The sequence below is a fragment of the Mus caroli genome, unplaced genomic scaffold (assembly GCF_978045245.1).
Source record: "Mus caroli unplaced genomic scaffold, Mus_caroli_1 scaffold_1, whole genome shotgun sequence".
Classification (NCBI taxonomy): domain Eukaryota; kingdom Metazoa; phylum Chordata; class Mammalia; order Rodentia; family Muridae; genus Mus; species Mus caroli.
Window position 1 is genome coordinate 84,167,547 of NW_028227256.1, and position 18,753 is coordinate 84,186,299.

Below are 18,753 nucleotides of genomic sequence, written 5' to 3' on the forward strand. Positions count from 1 at the left end.
ATCCCTTTAGCTTCTCCTTCCTCTGCTTGCTTAATACACAGCCTATTCACCTACCATTGTTTACCCCACCCCCACCCTGCCTGCCACAGCCGCCTTGAACACGTCTACAATTCAATAGTGCAGCATAGAGCCTTGTCTCTGGGTTTGGTTCCAGCTTTTTTTCCCCCCTGCTGTATAAAATAATGTGCATTTCAGCCTGCACGCCCCCTAAGCCCCAATCGCACCAGTGTTCACACATGCAGTCCTTAGGCACTCTCCACTCCCTGATGAGACTCCTTCCCCAGATTCACTCAGGAGTCAGCCCATCTCAAATTTCTTTGATATTTTCATTCTCTTTCTGAATGCCCAGTGGCGTGTCATCGATTCCCTGTAACCACCCCTGACAAGACCACACACACTTTACCTGAAGTGAGTTCACAGGTCTTACATCTCATCAAATTATTCTTGTTATTCCATTCTTGTTTGCATTTGAACCACTCACTGAAGAATATTCTGGAAATCTTGGCAGGGGCTGCCACTCAGGTGGTTTAACAGTGCTCACAAGAGATTGAGCAGCGTGGGGCTTTGAGGAGACAGGGGAGTTTATTGAAAAGAATAAACAGATGGTTTTGCTAAGCTCTCTATAAATTTACTAAGACAACCTAAGCCATACAGCATGAGTGTGTACACATGCTCTCTTTCTCTCTCTCTCTCTCTCTCTCTCTCTCTCTCTCTCTCTCTCTCACACACACACATACACACACAGATTTTTGTGTGCAAAACACATGAGCACACAAGTACACTTGGAGAGCAGGAAGCACACAGAGGGAGGCCTGGAGCCCATATGGACAGCCCGAGTCCACAGAGACTGTTCTCACGCAAGGCCATGTGACTCACTACAGTGTAGAAGACCCAGAACCCAAGGTTCAGAGACAAGCCTGAGAGCTTCCTAGTTGTAGCAGCTATTTGTCTCATTGGTGTAACAAAATACCTTACAAAAGCAACTTAAGGAAGAAACGAGTTAATTTGGTTTACAGTTCCAGGGGATACAGTCTACAGCAGTGGGGATGGCACAGAACAGGAAGCAGAGGCCACTGGCCACACCATGTCCAGAGTCAGGAAACCATGATGAACACTGGAGTCAGTTTGTTTTCTCCTTTTTACTCAGTCCTGGACCTCAGCCCATGGGATGATGTCACCTACATTTAGGGTGGGTTTTCCCACCTCAGTAAGCCCCACCTAGAGAAGCCCAAAGACTTATATCCATGGTGAGCCTTAATTCCATCAAATTGGCAACTTCCTGAGTCTGTCCCATTCACCTGAGAGCATACCAACCTCCCAAATCAAGCAGTCAAACCATCAGGAATAGGAATCTAATATAGATGTGACTGAGTCAACCACCTGCCTTCCCTCCTGTGAGGACTTTCTAACTCAAACCCATTGTTCCTATTGGTCTGGTTTACCCCCCAAGCAATGGGTTTCTTTCAGCAAAAAGGTAGCTAGCTGGCCCTAAAGAAATGGTCCAGGGCTGGGGAGATGGCTCAGTGGGTAAGAGCACCCGACTGCTCTTCCAAAGGTCCAGAGTTCAAATCCCAGCAACCACATGATGGCTAACAACCATCCGTAACGAGATCTGGCGCCCTCTTCTGGAGTGTCTGAAGACAGCTACAGTGTACTCACATATAATAAATAAATAAATCTTTAAAAAAAAAAAGAGAGAGAGACTTTATTAAGAAAGAAAGAAAGAAAGAAAGAAAGAAAGAAAGAAAGAAAGAAAGAAAGAAATGGTCCAGCCTCTGATCTCTAAACCTGAAGATGGAGACAAGTCATGTTAAAATGATTGGGGCAGCTGGTTGTGGTAGCTCATGCCTGTAATCCCAACACTTAGGTAGCTGAGACAGGAGGCTTGCCATGAGTTTGAGGCCAACCTGAGCTACTATGTAGAACATTGTCTTAAAATAAAATAAGTTAAATAATAGTAAGACAAGAGTGAACTATGGGCAGACACTTGGCCCATGTGGAGGGATTATGACCCCACAAAGCCTCAGGAGACTCACTAGACAGAGTATGTATCTCATTAGCTGCAGCAATTTAGTCTCTTGCTCTGGTCTGGCTATCTGTAGGGATAGCCATCTTAGCAAGGGTATACCTAAATGGATGAAGGGGCATCTTGGTAGGGTCTGGGCTAACTATTCAGGGAAGACCTTGAATTTCCTACTGGAGTTGCCTCTTCCACCAACATACAAGAGTCCTGGTCCCAGAGTGTTAGAACAGTAGAGCAGAGTCACCTCCATCATCAAAAGCAGAGGCACGAACTGTGTTGCTTGGACAACTTTCTGACTTTTGGCTGAAAAAAAAAAAAACAAGAAACACAGTTAAGGGCTTGATGGGGGACCAAGTAGTTAAGAGCCTTGGCTGCTCTTGCAGAGGATCCTGGGTTTAGTTCCCAGCCCCACATGGTGGCTCCGATAATCTCTAACTCCAGTCTAGAGGATATGATGCCCTCTTGTGGCCTCCATGGGCACTGCAGTCACATAGTACACAAAATAATTTTATATTTTAAAAAAGTAACTAAGTCTAGCGTGGTAGTGCACACCTTCAATCCCAGGACTCAAGAGACAGGAACAGAAAAATCTCCGTGAGTTCCAGGTTAGCCAGGGCTACATAGTGAGACCCACTCAAAAAACAAACAAACAAAAAAAATAGAATTTAAACAAATGGAAAAAAAAGTACAAGCATGAATTTTCCTATGTTTAAAAGCAATAATCAAGTGTAGTGGCACAAGCTTGTAATTTTTAAGCCCTTGAGGATCTGATGCAGGAGGATGGTTGCAAGCTTGAGGCTACTTTGGGTTATATAGCCAGACCCCATTTCAAAAAGCCTTAACGAAATACAGTAAACAAGCCACGTGTGATAGCATGTGTTCTTCCTCTGAGGGTTGAGCCATGAGGATGACATATTCAAGCTTGGTCTGGATAGTTTAGAGGGAACCTGCTTCAAAATCAACTTTAAAATGGCAGACTGTTGATGCCTAGTGACACACATCTGTCATCCCAGCACCCAGGAGGCAGAGACAGGAGATGTAGGATGGATGCTTCCTTAGCTTGTGTACAGTCCTTGGTTCAATCCCCGGTGCTGTAAAAAATAAGTCATTAATAAACAAATAGTTGGGGCCGGGGTGTCACTCATGGTAGGGCTATGTGTGCTTTGCATGTGTGAGAATCTGAGCTCTACCTTCAATACCAAAAATAAAATATAATTTTTAGAAATGTCTTGGTGGGGGGGAGCAAAAATAGCTCTGTTGACCACACACACACCTAAACTTGTAAAAATAGAACTCCTGGGCCTTTGAGATTATAGGTGATTTATTTTTTTAAAAAAACCTGGCATTTTCTAATTTGGATATAATAAAAAATATACTAATTTGTATAGTAAAGTACTTATACAAATCATTTTTAACAGATGGAGAGAAAAAATAGCTTTAAAAATACTTCTATTTGCACCTCTGCAAAGGGCTCCTGGGAGCCACTGGCTACAGGATGTGAGGCGTGGGTGGAGAGCTTTTTCTGGAATATGGTCACTCCCAGTCTCTTCAGTCTCTGCTCCAGGTGGCCTTTGTGGTTGGGTGACATTCTAGCTAAAGTGTGCTCTGTCCGGGGCTTCTGTCCTCAGGCATCCGAAGGTGTCCCCATGAGGTTCTTCACGAAGCTGGACCAGCTCATCGAGTTTTACAAGAAGGAAAACATGGGGCTGGTGACCCACCTGCAGTACCCCGTGCCCCTGGAGGAGGAGGATGCCATTGATGAGGCTGAGGAGGACACTGGTAGGAAGGGAAGGAAGGGATGGCAAGTGTGGGGAGGTGACAAAAGGACTCTGTGGCCTCACAGGTGGACTAGAGAACCTCTTTGGAGGTTGCAGGATCCTTTCACAGGGGTCCTGTACCAGATGTCTGCATTGAAATCCGTAACAGTAGCAAAATTACAGTTACAAAGTAGCAACAAAATAATCTTATGGTTGCGGTTACCACAACCTGAGGACTCTATTAAAGGGTTGCAGCACTGGATTAGACAGTCTTGCTGGCACAAAAATGATTGGCCGGGAACATGGCTCTGAAGTCAGGTGTAGACTAGCATTCCTGCTCCCCGGCTTGTTGCCTTTGTGGGCTTAGGGACTTCCGACTCTCTGAACCACAATCTTGCCTTTAAAGAGATTAGATAAGAGCAGTGTATATTAATCTCTCAGGATGTCACAGGACCAGATGAGCGCGTGAATGGACTGCCATCAGCGGCACACTCCAGAAATGAAGTTGCCATCAGTTTCATCATTATAGTGAAAGTGAAGAGGCTCCATGCACATAAGTGAGAGGGTGGGAAAGTGCTTCTTCAAGTACCATCACTAGAGGCAACCAAAATGGTCACGGTGGGACATGCCACAGGCTATTCCAAAATGTAGGATGCCAAGGCAGGAAAAGCATGAGTTTGAGCTAACCTGGGCTCCATAGTGAGACACCACCATCTGTAAAGAAGCTTTTAAAATATGTTGGAGCAAAAGAGTTTCCAAGAGTTTGTGAAGGCCAGCACAGAGACAAGGAGCCAGTCTTGGAGAGACAAGTATACAGAGAGCCCTGTCGCAGGACACCCTTCCTTTCATCTCAAAGGTTCCTTGCCTGACAGAAGCCCACATGTTACCTCTTGAGCCCCTCAGCAGGTCAGTGAGTTCCTGGCAGGTTCCCCAGGGAAAGCATTAGACATGTAGTGTTGACATTGCCTGGCCTCTGTTCCAACCTTCTGCCTTCCTGGAGACCCTCCAGAGGGCAGCCAGGAGAGCTGCCTCACCGTCCTGAGGGAGCCACAGAGGCACGTGGTGAAGCATGTGTCTTAGGTGGCCATGGTTTGAAGCCTGCTTAGATGGGGGACTGCCCTGTCTCCTCGGCCTGACCTCTAGAGATCAGCAGCTGAGGTATAGCTGAGTCCAAAGTTCACAAGAAGGCCACAAGGCCACATGACAGCCTTGACCTGGTTCTGTAGATATGTCCTTGACACAGGGTACCACTCTCTCTTCCCTCAGGCCACCATGCTTTTTCTCAGCTTGCTCTGTCCCTGGCATCCCATTGGAGGCAAACCCTTCAATGTGTCCTATAAAGGCTCTGGAGAGAATCTGTTTCCTGACCTTGACTTCACCTCCCCAAAGCTCCTGGTTACCTGCAAGACCCAAAGCCAAGGGACACCCAGTGCCTAGACCAAGGCATCTGGTCTGTCTTGGGTCTTCTCAAGGGCCTGCAGTTCCAGGGCTCAAAATAGGTTCAGATCTGTCTCCCACAGCCAGAGGGAAAGGAATGTGCAAATACACTGAAGAAAAAGAAACCCTTGTTCCTGTCACCTGTGCAGTGCTACGGCTGGCCAGAGTGGCCATCAGGGAGCAGGGCAGGGCTTGGGCAGGAAGTCCTGAGCCTAAATGTCCCAGTCACCTTGACTTTGTGCACATGAAGGACATTTGAAAAGGGTGGGCAAGGGTTACAATCTCCCAGATGAAAGTCAAGTTGTTTGATATTTTAGGTCTCAGAAGGCCCTTTGCTTTCTAAATTTGTTTCTGAGGGTCTAGAAGAGGGAAAGGAAGCCTGAGGCTGGAGAGACTGGAGAGAAAGGTGGAAGTGAGAGACAGACAGACAGACAGACATTGGGTGGGCTTGATTTTCTGCCCCTAGTCCCTGACTATACTTTGTAGACCCTGAAAGCCAAGTCATCTTGCTGATCTGCCAATCAATCTGTCCAAGGTCAGCAGTCCTGAAGGTGTCCCTGTGCTTCTCAGAACCAACTGACCCTAGGAGGTACTTGCTGAGCAGCATGGTAGCCAGAACAACAAGACCACAGCCAGGGGCTTCAGATCTAAGGATCTGAAAGCAAGGTCACCTCAAGAGGCTCCCTATGTAGTCAGCATGGATTTAGGCAGGAAGAATGGGAACAGTGGGGCAGACTGGGACCTGGAACTGGGTAGCCTGGACCTCACAGACTTGTGGTAGAAATGCAGAACAGGGCTGTACGGACAGCATCCTCACTGATGGCATTTGTCCCTGCTGTTCTTCTAGTAGAAAGTGTCATGTCACCACCTGAGCTGCCTCCCAGAAACATTCCTATGTCTGCCGGGCCCAGCGAAGCCAAGGACCTTCCTCTTGCAACAGAGAACACCCGGGCCCCTGAGGTCACCCGGCTGAGTCTCTCCGAGACGCTGTTTCAGCGTCTGCAGAGCATGGATACCAGTGGGTGAGTTTCTACTTGGAGGGTCCCCTGGGAAGCCGGCCTGTGCCTAGGACCCAGCATCTAGCGCCCGGGCATGCTCAGGCCTGGACTGCAGGGAGCAGCAGGCCTGCTTATTCCTAGTAAAGTTGAAAGCCAACATCTGTCTTTCTAGTCAGGACTATCTCCCTGCCCCCAAGTCATGTTTGTTCTCAGAGCATTTCGCTATTAAGATCGTCACATTTTTCTTGTGAGATTTTATGATCTTCTTGGAGTGTATTTTACATTCATAACTTTTAGATCTTTCTGCCCTGTAAATGCAAGATTGCTTTTTTGTATAGAAGGTCACTGCTGTTCTGTGATCAGATGGCACCTCCACACCCATGGTCGCCCACATTCCTGAAGTGTTTTTCATGGGAAATCACTCTATGGGGCTGCTCCTGCCTGTTGTACTACATCCCACCACAGGTAGCTGCAGGAGGACCTCTCCATGTCACAGCCACACCTTAGTCTGAGAAACGGTAGCCCCAAACCCCAGGAAAATCAATGTGACTATCTACATGCTTGCTCGCTCCCCCCATGCCTCCCATGGGGCTCCAGGATGGCACCACCAACTTATAGCTTCACTAATGGAGTACACAGTGCTAAGTGACATTATTCTTAGAACTCCATCAAGTGCTAAGAGAAAGGCTGACTGCTAAGAGCCCGAGCCCAGGGAGTACATGGTCCCCTGGGATATGTGACAGTAGTGAGGGGATCAGGTAACACAGCCTGACTGGAAGGAGACAATTTGAGTCCCAAACCAGGCCAAATCCAGGCCTGTGGGGACCACTATCTGGTCTCTCATTCCTGGCCCTAATCACACACAGAAGCCAGGCATGGTGGTATATGTCTGCCATTCCAACACTTGGGAAGTCAACTGGATGTTGTCTTATACCTATAGTGCCAGCACTGAGAGAAGGCTTGATACTGAAAGATCAAGGGTTCAAAGCCAGCCTGGGCTACATAGGCAGATCCTATCCTCCCACCCCACCCCCAACCCTAGAAAAAAGTAAAATTAATACTACATTGACTTTCCAGTAGAGGCCTGAGATGATTCCAACCCCTCTATACTGTCGTGCTCCAGCTCACCTTTCACTGAGAGTTTGGACTTGGCATGAGGGTCAGACCTATTTGTTATCTCTAGGCTAGCTTGCTCTTCCAGCCCTCGGAGGATTACAGCTATGTGAACTAAGGAGCTAGAGAACTGGCCCTCCATGTGTTCTGAGGCTGTCTCTTTAAAACACAAAAAGTCAGATGGAGGCTGTATGCACCTTTGATCCCAGCACTCAGGAGGCAGAGGCAGGCAGATTTGTGTAAGTTTGAGGCCAGCCTGGTCTACAGGGTGAGTTCTAGGACAGCCAGGACTGTATAGAGAAACCCTGTCTCCAAAACAAACAAACAAACAAACAAAAAGAATGACCATTTCCCAGCCCAATCACCCCTCCAACAGTACCCAAAAGTGTTCTCATCCTAAGAGGTACGTACTCCATGGCCTCTACCTGGCTTAGATCAATTCCTCTGCTCTGCAGTCAGTCCCACCTGAGGGGACTTCCATTATTTCTTTGTTTCTCAGGCTCCCCGAGGAGCACCTGAAAGCCATCCAGGATTATCTGAGCACTCAGCTCCTCCTGGATTCTGACTTTTTGAAGACAGGCTCCAGCAACCTTCCTCACCTGAAGAAGCTGACTTCACTGCTCTGCAAGGAACTCCATGGGTAATGGAGACCCCTGAGAGAGGGGTGGGGGAGCTTCATGGGTAATGGGAACCCCTACCCACCCAGGAGGATGGCCACAGCAAGAGAAAGTGCTCATCAGAGTGACCCTGGGTCCCCTCTCTGTCCAGATGTCTCTGCAGCACTCACAGTAATTGGCCCGGGTGGAGTCTGGAATGTTCCATGCTTGTTGGAAGCTCTTGTTCTCATAGAATCTGAGCTCTAACTGAGCTGGGAAAGTTGATCATTTGTTTATTCCTTTTAGGGTATTGGGGGGGGGGACGTATGTATGCATGCTGGGATGTATGCATGCTGGGGATGTAGGGCCTCGTGTGTGCTAAATACATGTGCCTATTCTGTAATGTTTTCTTGTTGTTTGTGTTTAACTCAAATTAATTAGAGGCAGTTTCTCTGTTTAAAAAAAAAGGTGGAAGACACTGCCATCTCATTTGTGTTGGGGCTTGGTATATATATATATATATATATATATATATATATATATATAATTTGTGTGTGGGGGGACACTCATGTGCCATGGTGTGTATGGGGACACACGTGTCCTGTGGGGAAACATATGCATATGTGTCAGGGGAACACGCATGTGCTGGGGGTAGGGGGATATATATGTGCCACTGTGGTGATTTGGTGTGGGGAGACATGTATGTGCTATGATACCTGTGTGTAGGACAGAGGACAGACTCACACAGGAGCCTTCTTACCGGCTGAGCCGTCTCAGCAGTCCAAGCCCTCCAGGCTGCAGCTACTCTTCCTCCTTGCTACAGCCCCCACATCCAGCCAACACATAAAGGCTCTGGCAGGAAATAAATTAAATTTGCTTTGTGTGTGGGTGCTGATGGCTCAAGTCTTCCGATGATGGCAATGTTTAAAGCAAGCTAACATCAATTCTCCAGTGCCAAAGTTATTGAATGACTGACCAATGGGTAACACTTAGTGTTGCGGCCTGCCCGCAGTCCACAACACGAACGGTTCAACTGAGAATGGCAGTTCGATCTGAAAAGAGGAATCTAGACGGGGCGGAAGAAAGAATGGAGCTAAGACAACAAACATTCTGATCAAAGCTCAATTTTACTATTTTCAGACACTCAGTTATAAAGGAAGGGGGAGGGAACCCAATATCCCGCCAAGTAACTCAGGGTCCAGTAGCAGGACGAACACGTGTGTGCCTCCAGGCAGCAAAGGCAGGTTCCAGCAGTAGGCGTGGCAGGACGAATGAGCAGGTAGCTCCACCCTTGAGCAAGCAGGTTCCAGGCTGGGGGAAGGGAGGCCACAACTTAGGATTTTTAAAAATTATTTTGATTGTACATTTTGAATTACACTAATCTTAAAATAAACTACAAACATAAACACACTGTGGTTGGAGCTGGGCATAGTGGCACATGCCTTTAATTCCAGAACTTGGGAGGCAGAGGCTGGCATATCTCTATTGACTTTGAGACCAACCTGGTCTATATAATGAGTTCCAGGACAGAGAGACCCTGTCTCACAAACAGAGAAAACCCCATAACTACACTTTTATTGTACCGGTTGGTCTACAGTGTAAAGAATTGGCAAAGAATATGAAAGATTACACTGGGAAGAAACTGAGAGCCATCCGAGTAACGAAGAAGCAAACCCCTCACAAATGTGGGAAGCGTTTCACGTGGGTGAGGGCTTGCAGCCGGCCTGCGCCAATTTACGTTTTGGTATGTGAGCACTTAGAGCAGTTTCCAGTTCTCTGGTGCTCTACCAATCTTAGCTTGGTTAATATTCAGGTAATCTAATTTGCCATTCTATTTAAAGGCTCTTAAAGGCACAGGCAGTGCATTGGGTAAATGTGACAAATAATTTCTTTGACAAATCGACCAATTGTCAGATTGGCCTGCTAGTCATTTGTTTCAATGAGAACTGTTTTTCTCAAAGGATGTTCTTGTACAGCGGCTGGAAGCAGGGCTGTCATTTTTATAGGTCTCTGTGGTATTTTGTTGTTGTTCTGTTGTTGCAAATCATTTATCACTGAGGGAAAATACACACAAAGGGCCCTTTCTTTAAAAGTATACATGTATCATTTTGTGACAGCTCATAAGAAGCTGTTTTTTTCTGTCTGGACACAGGTCCTGACCTTTGCCGTGTCCTTGCTAAGCTCTGTCAGACCCTTCCACAGCTCCCCCCAACAACTAGTTCCCCAGCACCTGCCTCACCTCATCACTATGGTGACAGCAGCCTCTGATGTGCCTGACTCTTTGGCACATTAAGTCAGTGTTAAAAGCTTCCATCTCTCTCATTGCTGAATAATGAACCTCAGGTTGTTCAAGAGACCGGAATGTTCTTCACCTGCCTGCACACATCTCTTCACTTTTATAGATCAGGTGGGGACTCGGTGTGTAGATGGAACAAACTGTTTTCCGTTCCCCAGTCATCTCTGCAGGTGCATTCCACATAAATCAAGTGTTAAACGTGCTTTGATTAAACAGGACAGGTGCATTCTCGAGTTCATCTGTTCACTGACTTTCTAGCAAGCACTGACTGAGGGTCTCCTCCGTACCCTGTTCTGAGAACTAACAGACAAATCAACATACAGAACACTGTAATGTAGTGACTGATTAAACTCACGAAGGCATGCACGGGCTGGAGAAATAACTCAGCACTTAAGAGCATTTGCTGGCTGGGCGTGGTGGCGCACGCCTTTAATCCCAGCACTCGGGAGGCAGAGGCAGGCGGATTTCTGAGTTCGAGGCCAGCCTGGTCTACAGAGTGAGTTCCAGGACAGCCAGGGTTATACAGAGAAACCCTGTCTCGAAAAACCAAAAAAATAAACAAATAAATAAATAAAATAAAAAAATAAAATAAGAGCATTTGCTGATCTTGCAGAGGACCTGGGTTGGGTTCCTAGCACGCACAGGGACAGTTCCAGGGACCGGGTGTGTCCTTTTCTCACCTCTGTGGACACAAGTTTTACACATAGTGCACACACATATACTCACGTATATAAAACAGAACATTTAAAAGTATGTTTAAATAATGGAATCATTTACATAGATAAATAGGCAAAAATCTGCATTTTATTGTTTTTATGTTTTAATTTATTTTTCTCTGTGTGTACATGTGCATGCCTCCTTATCTGTATGTGCGTGCACTGTGTGCATGTATGAACCCACAGAGACCAGAAGAATGCCACAGATTCTCTGGAGCTGGAGTGATTGATAGGCTGTTGGGAGCCACTCCACATGGGCATTCAGAGTTGAACTGAGTTCTCTGCAAGAACAGCCAGCTCTTAACTGATGGCTTTTACCTCCAGCCACCTTTTCCTCATTTTTAAAATTTCCTTCCTTCCTTTTTGAGACAGGGTCTCAATACTTAGCTCATCCCAACTTGACCCCACTCTTCTCTTGCCTTAGTCACCACAATGTTTAGTTTATAAGCATGCGTCACTATACCCGGCTTTAAAAAAACTCACCCATAATCCCAGCACTGAAGTAGACAAAAGGGAGGATCGCTGGGGCTGACTGGCCAAGTTCAATGAAGACCCTGTCTCAAGGGAATAAGGCACAGAGGATAGAGCCATACGCCTGACCTCTTCCTCTGGCCTCTACCCAGGCACATGTGCATACATACACCACACACACACACACACACACACAGAGAGAGAGAGAGAGAGAGAGAGAGAGAGAGAAACTTTTTCCTCTTTTTTTTTAAATATTATTTATTTCATGTATATGAGTACACTGTTGCTGTCTTCAGACATCCCAGAAGAGGGCATCAGATCCCATTACAGATGGTTGTGAGCCACCATGTGGTTGCTGGGAATTGAACTCAGGACCTCTGGAAAAGCAGTCAGTGCTCTTAACCGCTGAGCCATCTCTTCAGCCCCACAAAGAAACTTTTAATGAGCAAATAATTGCTTCCAAGTAAATACTACTAATATATTTCTACCCATACTATACAAGGAATTACTAAAGAACGGATAATAGGAGAATAAAAAATTATAAGTCACTTTATAATGCTATCTAATCCATCTAGAACAAAAACAATGTAATAATGCAAAAGAGCACAGTGCCTAGATTAAATAAAAGGCAGATCAATAAGTAAACTTTATAGCAGCACATGGAAATGACGAAATTCCTAACAAAAAGCTCGAGATGGGCAGTTTATTTAAAGTGAAATACAGGAGAAATAAAGCACAGAAAGACACTTAAAGGCATAGAAGTTAACATAGAAGCCCACTCAGGACCCCACTCGGGCCTAGAGTGTGATGTTATTATGGACATTAAAAAGAGAAAATTCAGCGGTAGCGTGCATGCACTGCATATATACGCAAATCCTTGAGTTTCATACCAAATGCCTTTAGATCACTTGTGGCCCTGCAAACCTGTAATCCTAGCATTTGGTGAAGAGGTCAGCTCGGGAACTTTGGGAAAGTCATGAAACGCTCCGGAAGGGAGAGGCTAATTAACATTTCTCAGACCACTGGCAGGAACGGACCTGCGGGGTGGGGACAGACTATTGCCCACCTCCAGACTAGGGAAGTCCTTGTCACCTCATTCCCTAAAGACCAATCAGTTTAAAGGATGCACTGTTCCGCCAATCATATTGTGCCTAGTTGCTGATGCTCTATCTGCCCCTGGAAACGGTATAAAAACTCTTTGAAGGGGTACCAGGGGTTACCCCCTCCCCTTCAGGTCTGGGACCACCCCACTACACTGGAACAATAAATTCCTCTTGCTTTTTGCATCCATCCCAGCTCCACTTCGCGGAAAGCTAAGACACCCCGGAGTCTTACATTGGCAAATGCAGGCAAAAGGATCCGGAACTCAAGGTCATCCAAAGCTACATATCAAGCATGAGGCTGGCCTGGGCCCCATGAGACCCTGGGGGAGGGGCAGAGGGAGACCATTCAGAAGGCAGTCAAGATGTGTAGCAGCACCGGCAGCCTGGCCACCAGTGCTGTCACCAGGCGTGTTAATGTTGGAATAAAGCCTCAGTCATGACTCTCCCAGTTTTATAATTGGAAATAAGAAAGGAAAGGCTATAGGAACAACTGTGTTCAGAACACTATTTATAATAGCAAAGATCTCAGAGTAACCCAAACTTCTAGACATTGATTTGGGAATATCTCTTGGCAGCTTATTTTGAAAACTTTACAATGTTAAATATGTAAAAGCAAGGACAGTTTTTTGTTTTGTTTTGTTTTGTGGATATATATTCATATATGTATATGAATGAAAACCCAAACTTAAAATTCCCCACTATGCTTTAAAGGCTCTCTGACAATAACAGAAAGAGAAATAGAGAATCCATAAAAACTAATTCTGAAACTATCAACAGGCTTGACACTCCTTAGCTGCCAGGAGCGCTGAATCTGAACACAGGGAACCCCACCCAGCACCCCAAATTTGAATTTTTTATTTTATCTTTCCCCTACCCCCAAGACTGGGTTTCTCTGTGTGGTCCTGGCTGTCCTGGAACTTGGAGATCTGTCTCTGCCTCTGCCTCCTGAGTGCTGGGATTTAACGGCATCAGCCATCACTTCCAGCTTCCTTTATCATTTTAAAAAGAATTTCCTATGTGACTACTGTATTTAAATCACCACATGCCCCATACTCCCCCCCCAACTCCTCCCAAATCCCCTCTACCCACTCAAATTCCTATCTTGTATTATATACATATATATACATATATATACACACACATATATGTATACATATATGTATATATGTATATATATATATATATATATATATATGCTTAATCTGCTAATGAGTAACATTTCATTGTTGCAAGTTTTCAATGTGCTTCCAGGAGGCTGGGGGGGATGGCTCAGTGGGCAAAGTTCTAGCTGCACAAGCCTAAGGACCAGGGTTCAGATCCCCAATTACCATATAAAGGCTGGCTGGACGTGGTGGCTTGCCTATGATACTAGCATGCGTGCTGGAAGCAAAGACAGGGAATCCCTGGAGACTTAGAATCCCAGAAGTGATCTGGGCTGGACAGACTAGCTGAACCGGCCAGCTCTGGGTTCATCAAGAAACCCTACCTTCATAACATAAAGTGTGATGGAGAAAGACACCTAATGTCAACCTCAAACCCCTACGTGCATGTGCACACACATACATACACACACATCCACACACCACACACACCACATACACACACACATACACACACACCACACACACACACACACCACACACACATCACCCACATACATACACACACACACACACACCACACACACACATAAATAAGTAAATGAATAAAATATTTGGCTCTCCAGACCAAATCTTCGTGAAACCCATGCATTTGCATCTGTGTGTGTGTCCTACAAACACTGAAGGTTAAGAAGCATGCTCCTAAGTAATTTTATAGCAGTTTGCGTTTCCAGATTGAAAACAGATTCTACAGGCTACACAGTGCTAAATGGATTATGCTCGGATACAGATTGAAAAGGGTCGGGGTCTGGGCCAGGCTGACAGGCCGACTGATCTTTGCCCGGGCTTGTCCTTCAGGGAAGGGTTACAGGATTCACCACTGGGGTGTGGCCTATCTGCTGTTAGGACCTGAATTGCCTGGAGTGTTTCTAGTTCCCACTAGTAGTTGAACTTCACCTTGAACCTCTGCTCCCAGGGAAGTCATCCGGACTCTGCCATCCCTGGAGTCTCTGCAGAGGTTGTTTGACCAACAGCTGTCCCCAGGCCTTCGCCCACGACCTCAGGTAAGGGGTTTGGATTTGGAAAGATGCAATTGCTATAGGAGGGACTCTGAAGGCAGACAGACGCACCGCCTCCTCACGTTGGCTAGTCTAATATAAACATCAGGGTGGGGTGGGGGACACGGTGGATGGTGAGGATAGACTCCATGCCCTTTTGTGAAGGCATTTCCTGGCATCAGCTCCTGACTTCAGACAGTTTCACCCATCAGACAAATTGCCTGGTGTTGGAGGAGGAGGCGAGCAGGGCCATTCCCATCATTTCTCCTCAGAAACGGAAAGGCAAGGAAAACATGAGGGTTCTTCAGACACTTAATCCCTGGGACTGCAAGATGGTGGTGCCCCTCCTCCATAGCTGCTCACAGCGGGGGCAGGAGATAAGGGCCGAATGAAGCATAGATCTAGCTATATTTTTTTTAGTGCCTTCAGTAAATTTAAAATCAAATAAGGGAAGGGACCTAGATCCTTATGTTATGGCATTGTTAAAAGCGAGAACTTGTAGCCAGGGTGTGGTGGCACACGCCTTTAATCCCAGCACTTGGGAGGCAGAGGCAGGCGGATTTCTGAGTTCAAGGACAGCCAGGGCTACACAGGTTTCTCTATACAGAGAAACCCTGTCTCGAAAAACCAAAAAAAAAAAAAAAAAAAGAAAGAAAGAAAGAAAGAAAGAAAGAAAGAAAGAAGGAAAGAGAGAGAGAACAACATGGTCTAGGGGTCAGAGAGCAGAATTCTCCAAAAACACCAACAACACCTGCTGTAAATGTATGCCGTTGATTTGGGGAAGTTGGCCTCCAGCTCACCATTTTCTGCCTTAGCCTCCAAAGTGCTAGGATTATAGGCCTGAGCCAACACATCTGGCTTATGCCTATTGTGTGTGGAAGGGGAGTGCTGAGTGCGCTCCTGTGTTTGGTACTTATATATGAATATATGTATATACGCATGTACGCATACTTGCATGTGAAAGCCAGAGGCCAATGTCAGCTGCTCTCTTCTCATCTTACCCTTTTTATTACATTGTATTATTTGTTTATTTGTTTGTTTGTTTCATTGTACGCATGCATCCACTCATGAGCATGTAACAGCACAGGTATGAAAGTAGACTTGCAGGAGTCAGTTCTCTCCTTCTGTCACTTGAGTTCCAGGACCACACTCCAGCCCCCAGGCCTGGGCTGTAACCTTTACCTAAGAGCCATCTTACTGGTCCTCTACTTTGTCTTCTGAGATAGCATCTAGACTCACAGAACCTGGAGCTCATCTAGATTCACATTGGCTGGCCAGCTGATGCATTTTAAGGTCAAATCCTCATTCCATCCCTAACCCACTTCCACTCCCAGTGCTGGAGTTCGGGACACCTGCCACCAAGCCCAGTTTTTCCTGGATGCGGAAGCTCCAAACTCAGGTTCCCATGTTCGCATGGCAGGCACATTTTCAGTTGAGCCTCCCCGCCCCCCGCCCCCCAGCTCCTTTACCCTAGTCTCTGAATGGGGGGAAGGCTATACATCAAGCTGCTCTCAGACATTAGGTAGGAAATAGACCATATACATGAGGAAAGATATTCACCTGCCCCATGGGTACCAGGAAGTGCTGTCCAACTCCTCTTTTGCTTATCAGGAGAAATGCTGACTACCTCTGGTAATTTTGATGTTGGGAGGAACAGGGACGTTCATAGGACTCCATTCCTCGCTGGTGAGAGTGGAGACAGATTTTCTGAAGGGCAGGAGATCTGTGTAGAAAAGATGGGTGCTGTTTTCTGAAGGGAAATGGGGATAGAGTAGATCTGGGAGAGAGGGGAGGTGGGGGATGGTTGGGAGGAATGAAAGGAAGAGAGACGGCAGTTGGGATGTATTGTATAAGAGAAGAATCAGAAAGAAAAAAAGAAAAGCTGACTGCACCCTTCAAGTGTTCCTCTGTGTGGGGAGCTGTCTCAGGGACTACATGGGCACCGAGAGGCATCAGTGAGGGTAGGTACTGATGTTGTGTCCCTGAAAACAGAGACAGGAAATCTGCTGCATGGCCAAAGATGGCAAAATGTGGCACAATCAAGTAAGGCCCAGGATTCTGCCTGGGTCTCTGCTGTAGAATGAGCTTCCAGCTCCCACTTGCTGCGTGGAGACAACATGTTGCAGAGCCATGTGAGGATGAGGGTCCAAGCCAGGAGGATGTCAACCCACCAGCATGTAGCCAGTGGGCTGGGAGAGCTTGGGCCCACCAAGGAGCTTGAGCAAACTGACAGTGGGTTATGTACACAAGTGGGTGTGTCACACAACCGTGCAACACAGAGAAAACCCCTGTGATGACAACTTCAAAACCACCCTGAGGCAAAAGGAGTAGACAGGGGCTTAGAGCCTAGCATATTGGAGTGACCATGCAGCTCTTGGAGGTGTGAGGAAGGAAATTTCCTGGAAGGATAGGTTGTCTTTCTAGCAGCCTCGTCAATAGATGTCAATGTATGAGGTAGTACCTGCTGCAATCCTGCTCCTTCAGAAGACTGAGGCAGGGGGATTACTTGAACCCAGAAATTCTAGGCCAGTATGGACAACATAGCAAGATTCTGATTTAAAAAAAAAAAAAAAAAAAGTAAAGAGGGAAACCAAATAGGTGACGTGCCACACTAGTGTCTTCCTGCTCTAAGGGTCCTGGGCACATGAACTTGCTTAGTGCCAGAAAAGTCAGAGGAGGAGAGGGCAGACAGAGACCCTCGTCTCCACCACCTTTGACTGACTCATGGAGCTGGATATAATCTGTTTTACAAAAGGACAGCTTCTCAGAGCTGTTTCTATCTAAGGTTGCTCTGAATAGCCATCTCAAAATATGCCAGAGAAGAATATTTAGAGGTGGCCTATTTTGGTCTCCCACAAAGATTTCACAGGGAAAATGTATTTGTGTTCTATTTATACAACTAAAAATATGCATCAGCCCGGGGAAACTGGCTCTTTGCTGCCTTTGAAGTGAAGGATGGGTTAATTTCTAAGAAAGTAAAAGCAAATGTAGTGCAGGCACCACAGATGCTGCCAGACACCAGCGTTCAAGTGGCTTGAATGGAAGAGGATACCCCAAGTCTTTGAAGTAGGTGAGGAGAGAGACCAGGTCTCCAGAGTTGGGCCTGCAGTGGCCAGGGTAAGTCCAAGGGGCAGTATGACACAGAACAGAGTGGCAACCTCTACCAGTAGTAAAATTCAGGTCTCATTTCCTAACTTCCCATAAAGCAGAGAATATTGTTTTCTCTCTCTCTCTCTCTCTTTTCTTTTTTTAAACTCACAGAGATCCTCCTGCCTCTGCTTCCTCAGTGCTGGAAATAAAAGCATGCACCACCACATGCAGCTCTCCTTGTTTGGAGAGAGAAAGACAGACAGACAGACAGACAGACAGAGTATAATGTGTGCAGATGTCCACAGAACTCCGGAGAGGGTTTTGGACCCCCAGAAACCGGAGTTCCAGGCAGTTGTAAGCTGTCCAGTGGGTGTTGCGAACTGAACTCAAGTCCTCTGGAAAACTGGAAAGTGCTCTTAACCACTAAGCTATCTGTTAGTCCCCCAAGAATGTCTTATCTTGATAGGCCTTCAGATCTCACAGTCCAGGGGGCTGACCTGCTACAAGGGGTAGAGGAAAGAAAACTGGCCCCAGGCCTGAGTTCAGAGTGACATCTCCAGAGTTCTTCCTTCCCTTGTCATGTAGTAATTTCCTACCCTACACGAGGAGAAAAGGAACAGATATGCCCAGTATGCCTGGCATCTTGAAAGGGCACTGACTCTTGCCGCTGTAGAGCCCCTTTCCTTGGGGAGTGCAGAGAAGTGCTGCTAGAGAGGTTCAAAAGAAACACAACAGTCAAAATAGTTGCTGGCCAAGGGAGGGCAGGTGCCCTGGGTCGGGCCTGCAAAACCCTTTCAACAGTGTAGCCAAGGCCGTGTTTGACAGTACAGGCCTGTAAGCCCATGCATAAGCAAGGGCTGGGATAAAGGGCTACTGTTCAAGTTAGTTATATACACTTCAAGTTTGTTCATCTTACATCCTTAGGTAAGGGTGGTTAGCTGGTTAGCTCCACCTCTCCAGCAGGAAAGCATGCCCATGGTAAGGTAGATATTGTA

General features: G+C 46.5%; 1 protein-coding gene across 3 annotated transcripts in view; it reads left to right on the forward strand.

Moving 5' to 3' along the window:
- The window catches only part of Inpp5d (inositol polyphosphate-5-phosphatase D), a 103,841-nt gene that overhangs the window by 43,445 nt on the left and 41,643 nt on the right, over positions 1 to 18,753 (forward strand). For 2 of the 3 annotated variants that reach the window (XM_021156170.3, XM_021156184.3), the window contains exons 3-6: positions 3,652 to 3,802; positions 6,065 to 6,239; positions 7,828 to 7,968; positions 14,587 to 14,674. In XM_021156170.3, the coding sequence (XP_021011829.1) occupies positions 3,652 to 3,802; positions 6,065 to 6,239; positions 7,828 to 7,968; positions 14,587 to 14,674 (555 nt within the window). The remainder of the gene's footprint in view (positions 1 to 3,651; positions 3,803 to 6,064; positions 6,240 to 7,827; positions 7,969 to 14,586; positions 14,675 to 18,753) is intronic. The other variant, XM_021156176.2, reaches the window with a different exon arrangement.